This window comes from Dasypus novemcinctus, chromosome 30 (genome assembly GCF_030445035.2).
Source record: "Dasypus novemcinctus isolate mDasNov1 chromosome 30, mDasNov1.1.hap2, whole genome shotgun sequence".
Taxonomy (NCBI): domain Eukaryota; kingdom Metazoa; phylum Chordata; class Mammalia; order Cingulata; family Dasypodidae; genus Dasypus; species Dasypus novemcinctus.
The window spans coordinates 32,777,081-32,793,351 of NC_080702.1; the positions used below are offsets into that span (position 1 = coordinate 32,777,081).

The following is a 16,271-nucleotide window of genomic DNA, read 5'->3' on the forward strand; positions in this document are numbered from 1 at the left end:
TTACAACTTTGTTCTTATTCTTCGCTGCTTTTTTCTCAAGGTACAAAAAGATTGGTCATTCGGATTGTTTCTGAAAATTAAGACTGAGAGAACTTGTAGTGGAAAATATTGCCTGGGCATAGTTTTTCGCTTATGGACAAGTATAATTAGTTAACAAAATTTTCAAGGAGAAGCAGGGGCATTTGATTTCCCTGACATTCTTACATAAGGAAATTAAACCTTTATAAACCCTATAAAAATATAATCTTAATTTGCTTACAAAACAAATCATTACATTTATTATATTTTTATGATTTCTCTTTGTGGCTAAATTTGCATTATTCTGATATCTCTTCCAGGAATTCCATCATCTACATGGAAACAGAAAATCAAACATGTGTCTTAGAATTTGTACTTCTGGGGCTGTCAGAAGACACGGGAGTGCAGCCCCTCCTCTTTGGACTGTTCCTGTTGATGTACCTGGTCACCTTCACAGGGAACCTGCTCATCATCCTGGCCATCATCTCAGACTCCCACCTCCACACACCCATGTACTTCTTCCTCTCCAACCTGTCTTTTACAGATATCTGTTTCACCTCCACCACTGTCCCAAAGATGCTGTTGAACATCCAGAAAGAAAGCAAAATCATTACTTTTGAAAGCTGCCTCAGCCAGATATTTTTCTACATAATTTTTGGACAATTAGATAACGCCCTCTTGACTATAATGGCCTATGACCGCTTCGTGGCCATCTGCCACCCCCTGCACTATATGGTCATCATGAACTCCCGGCTCTGTGGCCTCCTGCTACTGGCATCCTGGCTAGTGGGTATTTTGGACTCCCTTTCACAATGTTTAATGGTTTTGCAACTGTCTTTTTGTACAAAGTTGGAAATCCCCCACTTTTTTTGTGAACTTAATCAGGTAATCCGACTTGCTTGTTCTGACACCTTCCTAAATGACTTAGTGATATATTTATCATCTGGACTTCTGGGTTTTATTCCACTCACTGGGATCCTTTTCTCTTACTCTAAGATTATATCCTCCATTTTGAGAATGTCAACAATTGAGGGCAAGCAAAAAGCATTTTCTACCTGTGGGTCTCACCTCTCAGTAGTGACCTTGTTTTATGGTACATGTCTTGGAGTGTATCTTAGCTCTACTGCTTCCCACAACTCAAGGACAAATGCAATAGCCTCAGTGATGTACATGGTGGTCATTCCTATGCTGAACCCCTTTCTCTATAGTCTTAGAAATAAGGACATGAAGCAGGCCTTTAAAAAGCTGAGAAACATTCTCTCTATAAAAGGATTCTTTCCCCAAATTTAGAAAATTGCTGATAAGTAGAGGCCAAAAACTGGGAGATATAGAAATAAAATCTTTGTAAGTGAATAGAGAGATAATCTGTTATTTGACTCACATCAGAACTTTAATTCTGTAATTTTTAAAATGAAGAATACCTGTTTCTTTTTTTATTATTTTACATTATGTGATCTTTCTTATTTTATTCCCTGGAATCAGTATTGAAGGCAGAAACAACTGCCTGGATTTTCAATAGTGAAATATTCCATACATGTAATTCTATATATATATAATTACAGCAGGTGTTGGAGGGATGAAGGTGTACTGCAGTCAGTGCCAGACGAAAGAAGCTCCTGCTGTTTATGGTTTTGGTGAAAAATAAACTCTCTTATGAAAGGCTGTGTAGCACCTATCAGGGTTTTTATTCATTGGCTCGAAAAAAAGATCATGTCCTGAACTGGAGAAACCATCTGATTGGTTTTCAAGAGTCCACAGTACATCTGTGATATGCCCCTTTTTCCTTCACATTCCAAATCATAAGTTAAGTGAGATTGTAATCAACAACACTATCTTTGATCTTTCAAACACTGATGATCTCAATAATTACTGTTATTCTCCCAGTGATCTATGGTTACCCTTAAAACTTAATTTCATAGAAAAGAATATTTTCTGGAAATTTCTCTAAGCACGTCCTATGATAGTAGTTCATATTTACAGATCATAAAAGCAAGGTGCATGTTTTCCCCATTTCCTACAATACCTTTCTCAACTATGAAACCCAGATATTAGAAGATAACTTCAGGTTTTTATGTAAACGTACAAATATGTGTTTACACAAAAAATTTTTTAGAGAGTAAATTTTTTAAGCATGTTTCATTAGCAAGTATTAGAGAGTGTTTCAAATTTCTTATATCTTCCTTGAATTGATATAATACCTAGATCTTTTCTTACTTTCCCATTCCTGCATCTATTATTTTTCTCTCAAAGAAAAATGTGTTCCTTGTTTTTTCAGTCTTCTCCAGGACCTAAATATGTGTGGAAACAATAATGATTCACTCTAAACTAGTATATAAATTTGCTCTCATGAAAAACAAGATAGGGCGGCAGACTTGGCCCAATGGTTAGGGTGTCCATCTACCACATGGGAGGTCCGTGGTTCAAACCCGGGCTTCCTTGACCCATGTGGATCTGTCCCATGTGCAGTGCTGATGCAGGCAAGGAGTGCTGTGCGACACAGGGGTGTCCCAATGTAGGGGAGCCCCATGCACAAGGAGTGCGCCCCTTAAGGAGAGCCGCCCAGAGCGAAAGAAAGTGCAGCCTGCCCAGGAATGGTGCCACACACACAGAGAGCTGACACAGCAAATGACGCAACAAAAAAAGAAACACAGATTCCTGTGCCGCTGACAACAACAGAAGCGGACAAAGAAGATGCACCAAATAGACACAGAGAACAGACAACTAGGGTGGGGGGCAAGGGGAGAGAAATAAATAAATAAATAAATAAATAAATCTTAAAAAGAATAAAAAAAGAAAAACAATATATTCCTTAAGAATCTATTGTGTGCTACTGATGAAATTAAAGTTCATTTTAGTTGTGGTTTTTTATTTTTATTTTTATGGGAAACCTTGAAGGGATGCCTTCAAATATGGCATTTAACTAAAGAAACTTCCATAAATTGAGTGAGAGATAAATGCTAGGTTATAGAGCTAAACACTAGTATATTTCCTGAAGAAGTGGGAGGCTTGATTACTGCCAGTATAGCATTAATTGTATGTGATATAGATGGAGGAGAAGACTCATTGTGAGCGAGCTCTGTTCTGTTCAATTGTATTAAGTTGTGTGAGTAGAATAATTATTTACTAGGATTGTACCATGAGAAATTTAGAGAAGATAAACACTGTTAATTAAAGATTAACAGTCCAGAGTGGGGGAAGTGAGAATAAACACCCTTGGTTCTAAGGAACATCATTTAAACTAAGACACAGTAGAATCAGGAAGAGAAAATTTATCTCTTTTTTTTTAATTGATTTTGTAAAAATATTACAGTAAAAAAAAATATGAGGTCCCATTCAACCCCACCACCCCCACCCCACCACTCCCCACCCATCAACACTCACTCCCATCATCATGACACATCCATTGCATTTGGTAAGTACATCTCTGGGCATTTCTGCACCTCATGGTCAGTGGTCCACATCATGGCCCATACTCTCCCCCCATTCCATCCAGTGGGCCCTGGGAGGATTTACAATGTCCGGTGATTGCCCCTGAAGCACCATCCAGGGCAGCTCCAAGTCCCAAAGATGCCTTCACATCTTGTCTCTTCCTGCCATTCCCCATACCCATCAGCCACCATGTCCATTTTTCCCACTCCAATGCCACCTTTTCTCTGTGGACCTTGGATTGGTTGTATCCGTTGCACCTCTATGTCAAGAGGAGGCTCAGATTCCACTAAGTTACTGGATGCAATCCTCCTGCTTTCAGTTGTAGGCACTCTAGGCTCCATGGTGTGTTGGTTGTCCTTCTTCAACTCCATCTTAGCTGAGTGAGGTGAGTCCAATAAATCAGATTGTAGGAGCTGGAGTGTTGAGGCTCAGGGCCTGGCTATCACATTGTCAGTCCAGAGATTCAAATCCCCTAAATATATTTTAAACCCCAACACCAACTACAACTCCAGCACAGTAGCATGAAAGTCTTATGAAGAGAGATCCCATCTGAGTCCAGTTTCATCATGCAGAAACACCAGCTCCAAAGAAGGGCCATCTGACATGGCAATGAACCCCATCTGCCATGACCATAGAACCCGTCTCTTTAGCCCTCAAAGTAACCAATACGTGGGGATTGTATCTACTTTATCTGTCTCTTAGACTCTGCTCAGTTGTGCATAAGGGCAATCCTTCTGACAGCCTCCAGACTCTTTTTTAGAGACTCGTAGCCATATAAACTCATTTCTCCTTTCCATTTCCCCCTTATATTAGGTCAAACAGCATTTTAAAGTCATGTTATTATATGTAGACAGGGATATTCTGCTGATCCGCATTGAACCTTCCATTCAAGGTCATTTTCCAGTTGCATCATCAGTTGGTAGTTGATAGTGATCCCTCCATGCCAGGGAGGCTCATCCCCGGGTGTCATGTCCCACGCTGGGGGAAAGGCATTGCAATTACATGCTATGCCGAGAAAATTGTATCAAAATATAATTAGGAGGGTTACCTGTTTAGGATGCTCAGAGGTGATGGTCTGATGCTGGACGGGCTCCTGGGGAATGTCTGAATTCTCATTTTGCCAGAGTGGGTGGCACCATTGGGTAGAGACCCAAGTAGTGAGAGTGGGGGTGGACCCACATCCTGGGGAGGACTAATGCCATCAAATAGAGGGAACTGTATCTCTCGAGAGAAAGGGTGGTTCCCAGGGCATTGGGGCATTTGAGCAAGTTAGGCCCTGAACACTATTGCAACTATCTCTGGATGTGGCTCCTCAGGAAACGGAGGTTGGCTGTCACTGTGGGCACCAAGGGGATGGGAAAATGGATGTTAAATGTGTGGAACCAAGGTAAATGTGGGGTAAGAGAGGAGTTTCGCGAGAGTACACAAGGATGGATATAAAACATGTAATATTACACCATAAACATATAGGGGACGACAGACTGATAATGTAAACCATAATGTAAAACATAGGATAACTAAAAATTTACAAAACTGTGTGTCCTAAAGTATGCACCACAATGTAAGCACAGATGTCACCTTGTTTGAAAGCTATTATCTCAGACTCTGTACATCACTTTAAGTAAATATGATGTGAATAGGTTGGAAGAGTATCTCTGTGGAAGGGAAAAGGTTTTGTGGTGGATGTGTGGGAGTGCTGTATATTGTATATATGAATTGCTCAGGTCTAGGGCTCTTGTGAAGAGAAGTTCAATAATTAGGAAAAAAGAAAAAAGAAAAAGTTAGAATGTAGAATTTTTCCAAGTCAACGTGTATTCTATATCTAACCTTTAAACCCATCGCTATATGCCATTTTGCTAGTAAGGGATCCTGACATTATATTGGGCTTCAATTTTCAGGAAGTTCTGGATCACAGAGTGGTTCAACAATGGCAGTGGAGGAATACTGGTATAGGATACTATTGACAGGTGATATATGGCTGACAGGGAGCTATACAGGGCATATGTCCAGGGTGTATGGTAATGTTTGGATATACTCATAGTGGCAACAATTAAAAACTACAGCTGGGGGGGTACTGGTTTCCTGGCCGGTGGTGCTCTGTCGTGGTCCCTAGGGGAGCAGCAGCAGTCCCCCAGGTGCAGCGGCAAGGAACAGGAAGGAATGAGGGCCCAACAGTGAGCCCCTGATACTAATGACTATGCTTGTGAGCCGATATGCCTGAAATAAGAACAAGGCCTAGAGCAGCACTGTGCCTGGGAATTTCCTCCCAACACCCTTCATGTTACTCAAATGTGGCCAGTCTCGAAGCCAAACTCAGCATGAAAATTTATCTCTTATAATGCACCAAAATAATGTAGCCAGTGTGTAAGTGAGTACATTTCAAACATAGGAGCAATGGTTCCTTCCTCCACAGCAAAGAGCTGAGTTTCCAATAGAGCAAATTCTAGAGTAAAGGTATTGAATAAGGAGGCATTGGACTTCACCTCCTAGTTTCTTTCCCAAATGCCACTCTTCCGATTTCTCATTACTTACAGATCACTCTTCTCAGAAGAATTAGAAGCACCCACATAATAATAGCTCTGAAATACATCATCCTAAGTGTGGTTCTATGTGTTTCATCTCCTGGAGTTTCCAGAATGAAGATATTTTGTATTTATTCATTATCCAAGTAGGAAACCACCAGGGGAACAAAAAAGCACTAGAAGGAATCACCAAAGTTCTGTTTTGCTGTGGGAAGAAAATACCATGGGAGGTATTGTGTCACTGGTAGTAACTGCAGAAATGTAAAAAACTGTCAGATGTAGGAAAGTCCACCAATATAAACTTGGTTTATTTTCCAATTTCTGTTTCAGATTGCAAGGACTTTCATTTCCATTGCAGCTAAATTTCTTCTAGTTTAACTACAACAAAATTTTAGATTTTCATTATTCTATATTTCAGTTTTAGAAGTTCTATTTATTTCATTTTTGAAATAGGTTTTCGCCATTTTATATATTTGCAATACTCTTTAATTCTCTAAAACTCATTAAAAAGTGTAGTTTCACATTCTATGTCTGCATAATTTCAAACTCTGAAACAGTTAAAGGTTTTTTTCCACGATCTGCTTCTCTTCAGGTTCTTAGTCATGGTAACTTGTTTTCTTAGTGTTTATCTATTTTTTAAATTGTGTTCTGTTAATTTGTTGCATCCATTCTTGAATGACTTCTTGGAGTTCTTGGTGGAAAAGAGTGAATTTACATTTGAAAATATTTTATTCTTATGAAGTCAGAATCATATAATGTTAATTTTTCCACCTACAGCTTTTAAGGCTATAAAGGTGCTATGATTTCAAAGTGCACAATTATTCATCATCCAGAGGGCGTTACCACCATGTAGTACCTGTGTCATTGCAAGTGGTTATCTTGATATCCATAATGGATTAGTGTGTATAACATTGTTACCCTTTTAAATGATGCTATTATTCCAAGGATAACACTTTTACACAGGAGTCTCTTACCAGAGTTTCAACTTATGAGAATTTTGAACTTCATTTTCACATGAAACCTAGTCACTAATGCAGAATCTGAAGTTCTTCAGTGAGGACCATCTGCCAAGTTGACAGCTGTCATTTGAACTCTACTACCCATCAATGTCCATTTTATTATTTATTTTGTGGCTAAATTAATTTCTTTTGTTAGGCAAGTTTAGGGATGAATTTAAAAGATACTTATAGGTGTGAAGCCTCATATTTTAAAACATCACAAATTAGTAGCCTACATACAGATTTGCAGGAACTAAAAATGAAGGGCCAACTGAAACTAAATATAGCAGAAGGACGGAAATGTTAAACATTTACATAGAAAGAAAAGAAATAGGGAAAAACAGTTGACAGAACCAATGAAATTCATACTTGGAAAAGTTCAATAAAATAGCCAAGGTTTATTTAGATTGAGAAAGAAAAAAAATGAATGGAAGGAAATCACTAAAATACAAAATTAATTAGGGGACCTTGCTAGATACTGCTGATATTAAAGGGATTATGAATGAATACTATGGTAAATTGTCTGCCAATATCTAGATAACCTGGAAGAAATCGACTAATTCTTAGAAACACAAAATTTACCTAAATTAACTGAAAAGAAATAGATCTCAACCAAAGGGTAACAAGTAAAGAGACTCAATTAGTCATCAAAAAACTCCCCAAAAATACAGTGTAGGATCAGACAGTTTCTATAATGAAATTTGAAATATTCAAAGAAGAAATAATTATACTACTCAAAATCTTCTAAGTTACAGTCAGGTTATCTCTTCCAAACTCATTCTATAATATTAAAATTATTTTGATACCAAAGCCACATAAAGAAATGAGGAAAGAAAACCAAGGTCCAATTCCTCAAAAAAATATAGATCCTGCTGCTGTAGGGCACTCATGCCTCCCTGGTGTGGTGGTTGACATTCTTCACCTCCCTGTTCGCTGACCAGGCTTGAGTACAAAGATCATATTTGAGTACAATTCCATCACACTAAGGAACACAAACTCCAAAGTAGGGCCAACTGGCATGGCACTGAACTCCATCTGCCATGACCACAGAATCTGTGGGTCTCTGTATCCCTCAGAAGAAACAATACCTTGGCTTGTATCTACTTTGGCAGTCTCTGGGACCCTGCTGAGGTGTGTGTAAGCACAACCCCTCTGATGATCTCCCAACTCTTTTTTGGAGACTCATAGCCATTTAACCTCATATGTCCTATCCATTTCCCCCTTTTATTCAAGGTCAAAAAGCAGTTTTTAACACATGATCCTACATGTAAGCTGAGATATTCTTCTGGTCTGAGCTGACCCTTTTATTCAAGGTCCTTTTCTAGTTACATAATCAGCTGGTGGTTCATAATAATCACTCGGCGCCAGGGAGGATCATTCCTGCAAGTCATGTCCCATGCTGGTGGGAAGGTAATGCATTTACATGCTGAGTTTAGCTTAGAGAGTGGCCAAGAATGCCTATACCTGCAGGCAGGAGAATTGCATCCATCATCCATGTGGATCTAAGCCCCCTCTTGATATAGAGTTGGAGTGGACATAACCATTCCAGGGTCCACAGAATGGAGGAACAGAGCATGGATTAGAGTGGACTAACTGATATTCTACTATGCAACTATCATGATTAGTAATGGAAGAAAATGTAGCAGTGATGTGAAGAAAGAGGCCACAGTAGCTGCTGAGGGTAGGTAGAGGGAAGAAGAGATATGATGTGGGGGCATTTTCAGGACTTGGAGTTGTCCTGGGTGGTACTGCAGGAACAGTTGCTGGACATTGTATTTCCTGCCATGGCCCACTAGATGAACTGGGGGAAAGCATAAACTATAATATAAACCATTATTCACTGATGCAACAGTGCTCAAAAATGTATTCACCAAATACAATGAATGTCCCATGCTGATGAAAGAGGTTGATATGGGAGGAATGGGATGAGAGAGGTGCAGGGTACATGAGGACCTCATATTCATGTAAAATTAAAAAATAAAGAGAAAAAATATATAGATCCAATATCACTGAACAAAAACTGTGTCATCAAGTATGACTGAATATTTAAAGAAGTGTTCATGACCTAGCGAGATTTATCTCAGTATGCAAGTGTGTAAAATATAAGAAAATCAATGTAATACACCACATTAAACCAACAAAGAGAAAAAATCACATGGAAATTTCAAGTCATGCAGAAAATATAAATGACAATTTCCAACACTGTTTCTTGATAAAAACACTCAGAAAATTTAGAACAGAGAGTAACTTCCTCCACATGGTAAATATCATAGATGTAAAAACACAGGTAAGTTTATCCTCAATGCTAAAGGAATGAAAACCATCCTCTTACATTCTAGAATAAGACAGGGATGGCTTCTTTCTCTATTGCTATTCTGTAATGAATTGGAAGTTAGGAAATTAGTCCATAAAACTGAATAAATGCATCCAAATTAGAAAGGAAGAACTAAAACAGTTTTCAGTAATATTATGTTCCTTTATAGAGAACAAGAGAAAGCATCTACAAGAAAATTCTACAGCTCATAAGTTAATACAACCAAATGAGAAATATGAGATTTTATTTTTTGAGGTATGGAGAACCAGGAATTGAACGCAGACCTCCTATGTGGGAAGCCAGTGCTCAACCACTGAGCAACATCAGATTCCCTGTTTTGATTTTATGTTTCTTTTATTTGCTTAATTGTTTCCAGGAGGCACCTGGAACTGAACCTGGGATCTCCCACGTGGGAGGCAGGTGTTCAATCACTTGAGCCACTTCCACTCCAATTATGAAAATAATATGCAAAAATTTGTTGTATTTTATACACCTCCCAAAATGTTAAGTATGCATTTTAAAAATGCATACACCATAGCATCTAAAATAGCAAAACACCTAGGAATAATTTTATCTAAATATGTGAAAGACTTGCACAATGAAAACCTGAAAATACTGTTGCAAGAAATTAGAGAAGATGAAAGGAAATGGTAAGATATCCTCTGTTTTGGATAGGAAAATTTCCTATTATTAAGATGCCAGTACTACCCAAAAAGTCATAGCTTCATCATTATTCCTATTAAATTCCCAGGAGACTTTGTAAGCAGAAAGGCTAATTTTCATTCAGATAAAATTATAGTTCACCACCAGGATTGAGTATGCATCGTCGTCATGATCTTATTATTTCTTTTTTTTTTTTTCTTTTCGCTTCCTTAGACTGGGAGATATTGGAGAGCAAGCACAATATCTTAACCTTTCTTCATGCCTAGAACATAGTTTAGTACATACCTTATAGTGTTCTGAATAAATATTTGTTGAATGACCAAGAAAACAAACAGTTGTGTGAGTTGAACAGAAATTGCTAACTATGGGGGAGAAAACAAAAGCAATGAGACAGGAGGAAATTATGCTTATAGATGACAGCTTCATGAATAAGAACCAACACCAGAAGAGACAGATTAGATACAGTAGATATTTTTGCGTGTCCAGAATCTCTCTCCTGAACCAGCAATAGAGAAACCATTTAGGGGAATCTTGTAATACTAAGGCTCCCTAAAGTGAAGTGACCCCCTCCAATGTTATGAGCTGTGTGCTGTGGTTAACAGCAATACTGTAATGTTCAGGCATCTACGCCAAAGACACGTTGTGTTGATAATGGAAGAGTATGTAAAAAGTGTGCCAAATACATTCTCAGAACGATGGTTGGTGGTAATAATTTGATGACATTCTCTCATAATCAGTGGCAAATGTTCCACCATGGTATAGTGTGTTGGTCAAGGGGCCTTGTGTGGGAACTCTTCACATGTGCATTATTGTTTTCTATGTCCACAATATCTGTAATAAAAGTATACTTAAAAAAATAATAATGGACATTCTGATATACCTCATGCCCTCGTGCTTTTCCGCTCTCCCATATTAATAATTGTCTACAAGTGCATGGTATGGTATGTTGGGGGAAAATCACACCAAACATAAGGTACACACTATCATTAGTACTTAGATTAAGAAAATATTCTTTCATAAATTGTAATAAATGTTTCACATTTATACAAAGTGTAGGTGGTGAGTTGATGTATGAGAATTCTGGGTGATGTTTTGCAGGGTTTTATTTTAAGATTTATTTATTTATTTATTTATTTATTTATTTCTCTCCCCTGCCCCCCATCCCAGTTGTCTGTTCTCTGTGTCTGTTTGCTGCGTCTTGTTTCTTTGTCCGCTTCTGTTGTTGTTAGCCGCATGGGAATCTGCGTCTCTGTTTGTTGAGTCATCTTTTGTTGTTGTTGTTTTGTCAGCTCTCCGTGTGGGTGGAGCCATTCTTAGGCAGGCTGCACTTCCTTTCGCTCTGGGCAGCTCTCCTTACTGGGTGCACTCCTTGTACGTTGTACATTGGGCTCCCCTACGCAGGAGACACCCTGCGTGGCACGGCACTTCTTGCGCACATTAGCACTGTGCATGGGCCAGCTCCACAAGGGTCAAGGAGGCCCGGGGTTTGAACCGCAGACCTCCCTTGTGGTAGACAGACACCCTAACCACTGGGCCAAGTCCGCCACCCTGCAGGCTTGTTTCGTAAGTTCACAAGTTTAAATATACACTTATTGTTTATGTATGTTCATGTATGAATGTTATACTTTAATATTTTTTTAAATGTTGCTTTTATAATTGATCATTTGATGGAAGGAATTAAAAATAAATTCATATATTAATGTCAGGTGCATAAATTGAAATTTGAGGTAAGATTAAAAATAGCATAAGACTTATAGATGAAAGTGTAGATTAAATCTCTGAGCATAAACTGAGATCAATGTAAAGCAAAGGGATACGTTTGAGCACATAAATGACGGACTTAAGCCCAGGAAGACCTGAATGTAAAAACAATATGAAGAAAATACTCCATAAATGAAAAGGCTTGGAGAATCTTCAGGACATATTTTATAGTCATAATTTAACAATGTACATGGAAAAAATGTAAGAAATATGCCTAATGTAAGTATGGACTATAATTAGCTCAATTTTAATATTCTTTAATCAATTACAACAAAGGTTCCAAAGTAAATTAAAGTGTGGTGGTATATGGGAATGCTCCATTTTTTAAGGGATATTTCTGTAAGCCTACATCTTTGTGAACTAAAAATGTAAAAAGTTTGTAAAGAATAAAATGTACTAAAATTTTAAAGAATCAACGGATGTGAACCAAAGATTCAGGCAGCAAAACTATAAATAACTTATAAATGTAAAAATATGCTCAGCTTCATTAACAATCAATGGAAGTGAAATTAAAATATCCAGGCAATCTAATTATTCAATAATTACTTTGACAAGTATATTACAAATCCTCAGAGGTGATAAAGATATGGTAAAATATGAAAAATGTTTGCTTTTGGGGTTGCATGAACCAGAGACCAAACAGTCGTTGTTTGGGGAGCATCTGTCCAGAAGTAGGAGTTTAAATCAAAACAACTCCTGGACTCTTTGAGGGTTAACAATTACTACTATCATGCTCTACTAGTGTAATGCAAGATGATGCCTAAGGGAGCGTCCTCACTTTAGACAGGCTTGATTTGAATCCCTCCTCTGCCCCTTCACTATCTTGGTGACTTTTGTGCTAGTTACCTAGTTTCTGAATGTCCTTAATTCCTCAACTGTAACAAAGGTAAAATGATACTAACCACATCAAAGTTACAAAAAATTAAATGAGATAATATGTATGGAAGGCTTAAACAGTGGTAACAATAGGCTGTGTTCTCATTTTTCATTAATGATTTTGAGGTACGTTTCCAGGTGATAGGCTTTCACTAATTCAATAAATTTGTTTTCATGTCCAGACACAACTGTATACTTACATCCAGTCCATTTGCCTTTGCATTCAACAAGTACTACTTCAAAATGAATGCCATACCAACATTATTAGTAGACATTGCAGCTACAAAGATGCATGATATTATGGTTTTCAAATAAGGAAATACACAATGGGATGACTAGGAAAATTTAGGGAATTAGGTATGACTCAAGTAAAATGACACAGATGAAGAGGGAGAATCTTGGAGTTGATTTCATTCTCATAACATCAGAATGCATCTTTATAAATGAGTTTCCATAAAGGTGTACATCTCATCAATTCAAAAGATAAATATAAAATGCATACTCAGACATTTATTTACATACATTTACATGTATTTTAAGGAGAAATTCATTTGGAAAACATATAATTGATAAGGGTTTAATATCCAGATTAGACACAAAACTCTTAGAACTCAGCAGAAGACAAATGATGCAACTTAAAAATGGGCAAAGGACTCGAATAAATACTTTTCCAAAGAAGATAGACAAATGGCCAATAAGCACATGAAAGATGCTCAATATCAGTAGTCATTAGGGATGCAGTACTGAAAAGTGCTAGAAAGTTGATGAATCCTGGGCACACTATGCTAAGTGAAGGAAGCCAGGCACAAAGGGTCAGATAGTATATTATTCTTTTTATATGAAGTATTAAGAATCAACAAATCCATAGAGTCAAAATGCAGATTGGTAGTTATCAGGTCTGGGGAGAAGACGGAATGGGGAGTGAATGCTTAATGGGTCTGGGGGTTCCTTCCAGGATAAGGATGTTTTGGATTTGTATAAATGAAGTGTTTGAACAAGATTGTGAATGTACTAAATGTCACGGAAGTGTTCATTTCAAAATGGGTAATTTTATGGTACATGAATTTCACCACAATAACATTGCTTGGAAATAAAAGGGAAGGAAGATCTGAGACATTCTCCTGTATGGATAAACCTCAAAGACCTCATGGTGGCTCAAACAATACAGGTACAAAAGAGAAATGTTTTATGATTCTATTGATGTGAAATGCTTAGAATAAGCAAACTCATAGAGAAAAAAATAGTAGATTACAGTGTACTAAGAAACTGAGGCACGGAGAATGGAAAATTATTGCTGGAAAGTTTTATATTTGCTCCCAACCCGAGGGGTTGCAGCCACCGCACCTGCCTGAGAGGAACTGGGGGAGGAGGCTCCCACGTGGCTCTGCAGAGATGTCTGAGCCAGGGGAGCAGCAGGGCAGCAAGGCAGGGCCTCGAAGGAGGCAGGGCGGCCGGGGCTTCGGCCTCCTTCTGGGCTCCAGGGAATCTGACCAGCGGGTAGTGTGGCAGCAGCAGCAGGAGAGGCAGAGCCTGAACCCAGGACAGCAGGCAACCCAGTTGGATGGAGAAGAGTCAGTGCCTAAGAATGGAAATTCTCTTCCCCATGCTTTGGAGACTGTTCAATCACCGGAAGCACAAAGTTCAAATCGTTGGGCTGGATAGTGCAGGGAAAACTACCGTCATTACCAATTTTCTAGGGAAGACGTTGTGCATACATCCCCTACAATAGGAAGTAGAAGAGCGTCTGGTTAATAATACATGTTTCCTAACGTGGCATATTGGTCGCCAACAATCTATTCATTTTTCCTGGAATCTGTACTGTACTAACAGTTTGTAATAGTTTTTGTGTACAGTGCATTGAAAGGATTTCTGTATCTAGCGAAGAACTGTATAACATGTTAGAACATGAAGGCATAAGAAGGCTGGTTTGCTGACGTTTGCTAATAAATAAGATGTTAAAGAATGTATGGCTGTAGCAAAAATCTCCCAGGTTTTGAAACTTAATTCTATTAAAGGTCACTAATGTTATATCCAGGCACGCTCTGCTCTGACCAGCGAGGCATTGTGCTAAGGACTTGAATGGATGATGTCATGATTAGATGAAGGCTACTGACCTCTTCTCATAGACATTGTGTAAACCAAGGTGTGGACTTTACGTGAAACCTGCAAAAATGAGTGGCTTACATATATTTATAATGAACTGATATAAATTTTTCTATAATTTATATTAGTAAAACTAAAACCATTTATTTGAAAACAGAGATGAAGTCTCAACTCCCGAATTGCTTTCTCCTTAATTCCTTTCAAAGTAAGGTCTTAAATCTGTGACTGACATTTTTCTCATATTGAACCCTCTCAAGACACTGTTTATTTAGCCTGTGTTAAGTATGATAGGGGGGGCGACATTGTTCACATGGAGAGATTTATCAGCAGGGTAAATCTATCATTCCCTAGTGGAATGTTGTGTTTTTCTTTTACGTTAAAACACAAATCAGCACAGATATTTAGTTTCCAGTCTTTTAAAGTTTAAATATTATGAAAATTATTTTGCCTAAGATTGTGTATGCATTGAATATATATGTCAAATTAAAATTAATGGCTTTTATTTATGTTCTATAGAAAAGTGATTAGTAAAACAAGAATTAGTAATATTCATCGCTGTAACCATATGAGATGAGTGCGTTGGTGATAAGTGTCATTTTGTACTTTTCCCCTTAGGCTCACTGTATTGTAATAACCAACTCCCAAGTCATTAAACTGCTTTTAAAAAAAACGCAGAGAAAGAGGCGGGAAGGAAGGAGGGAGGGTGGAAAGCTAGAAGGATTGATGGAAAAGGAAAAAAGCTTTACATTGTGTTAATATTTTTTGTTTATCAAATCACAGGGAAATTGTACTATAACCTATAATACGTGTCAGATTTTTGGTTTAAGTATTACTAATGAGTAGAATTACACAGAAAATATCAGTTCATTTCTTGTATAGGACCATATGCCATCTATATTACTGAATAAATGGTTAATCCAAAAATCATTAAGCCATTAAATGTGATTAAAATGATCAAGTATTTTTTCAACATTAATTGAAAACTATTGCATGAAACATGTCATTTCAGAGAAGTAACAGAATTATGTGTGGGCACTTAAAATAAATATGAGATGAAAAGTAAAACATACTTTCCAAGCCATTACAATACTTTATTATTTTAGAAAATGTGGTGGTTTCTTCAACCACATGAATATACTGTTTGGCAATTAGAAGATGCAAAAGCCTTTTGAATACTTTTTAGAATTTGGTGTGAAAATTGATTGATGAGACGGTTCTTTCACTAAGTAGTACCTGGGCCCATCATACCTCTAATTTATTTAGGGTGTTGGATTTTTTGTTGTCTGAAAGTTGAAGGTATTTCTGTTATAACTGCAAAGAAACTTTTCATAAATGTGTTAAAACATATTCTGTATACTCTTATTTCAATATATTTTGGCCTGAAAATCTGAAGGCTAATTCAAACTGACATGTTTTAGACAATTCAAGAAAAAGAAAACCTACTTTTAATAGCAGCCCTTTGGATTTCCTGAAGATTTTAGTGAGAAATGATAGAACATACATTAACAGTGGCAAAATTTTGGAAGTTCTTTTCAATTAAATATAATATAACCTCCAAAAAAACTTTCAGATATTGTTTGAGGTGAT

The 16,271-nt window shown here is 37.6% G+C and overlaps 1 protein-coding gene across 1 annotated transcript; it reads left to right on the forward strand.

Moving 5' to 3' along the window:
• Positions 1-354: 354 nt before the first annotated feature.
• On the forward strand, positions 355-1,308 carry LOC131276755 (olfactory receptor 7A10-like). Its single transcript, XM_058290332.1, has one exon. It carries the CDS (start codon positions 355-357, stop codon positions 1,306-1,308), a length of 954 nt encoding a protein of 317 aa, XP_058146315.1.
• Positions 1,309-16,271: the final 14,963 nt, after the last annotated feature.

Coding starts and splice junctions, on each gene's coding strand:
- LOC131276755 (XM_058290332.1), top strand. CDS start 355: ATGGAAACAGAAAATCAAACATGTGTCTTAGAATTTGTACTTCTGGGG.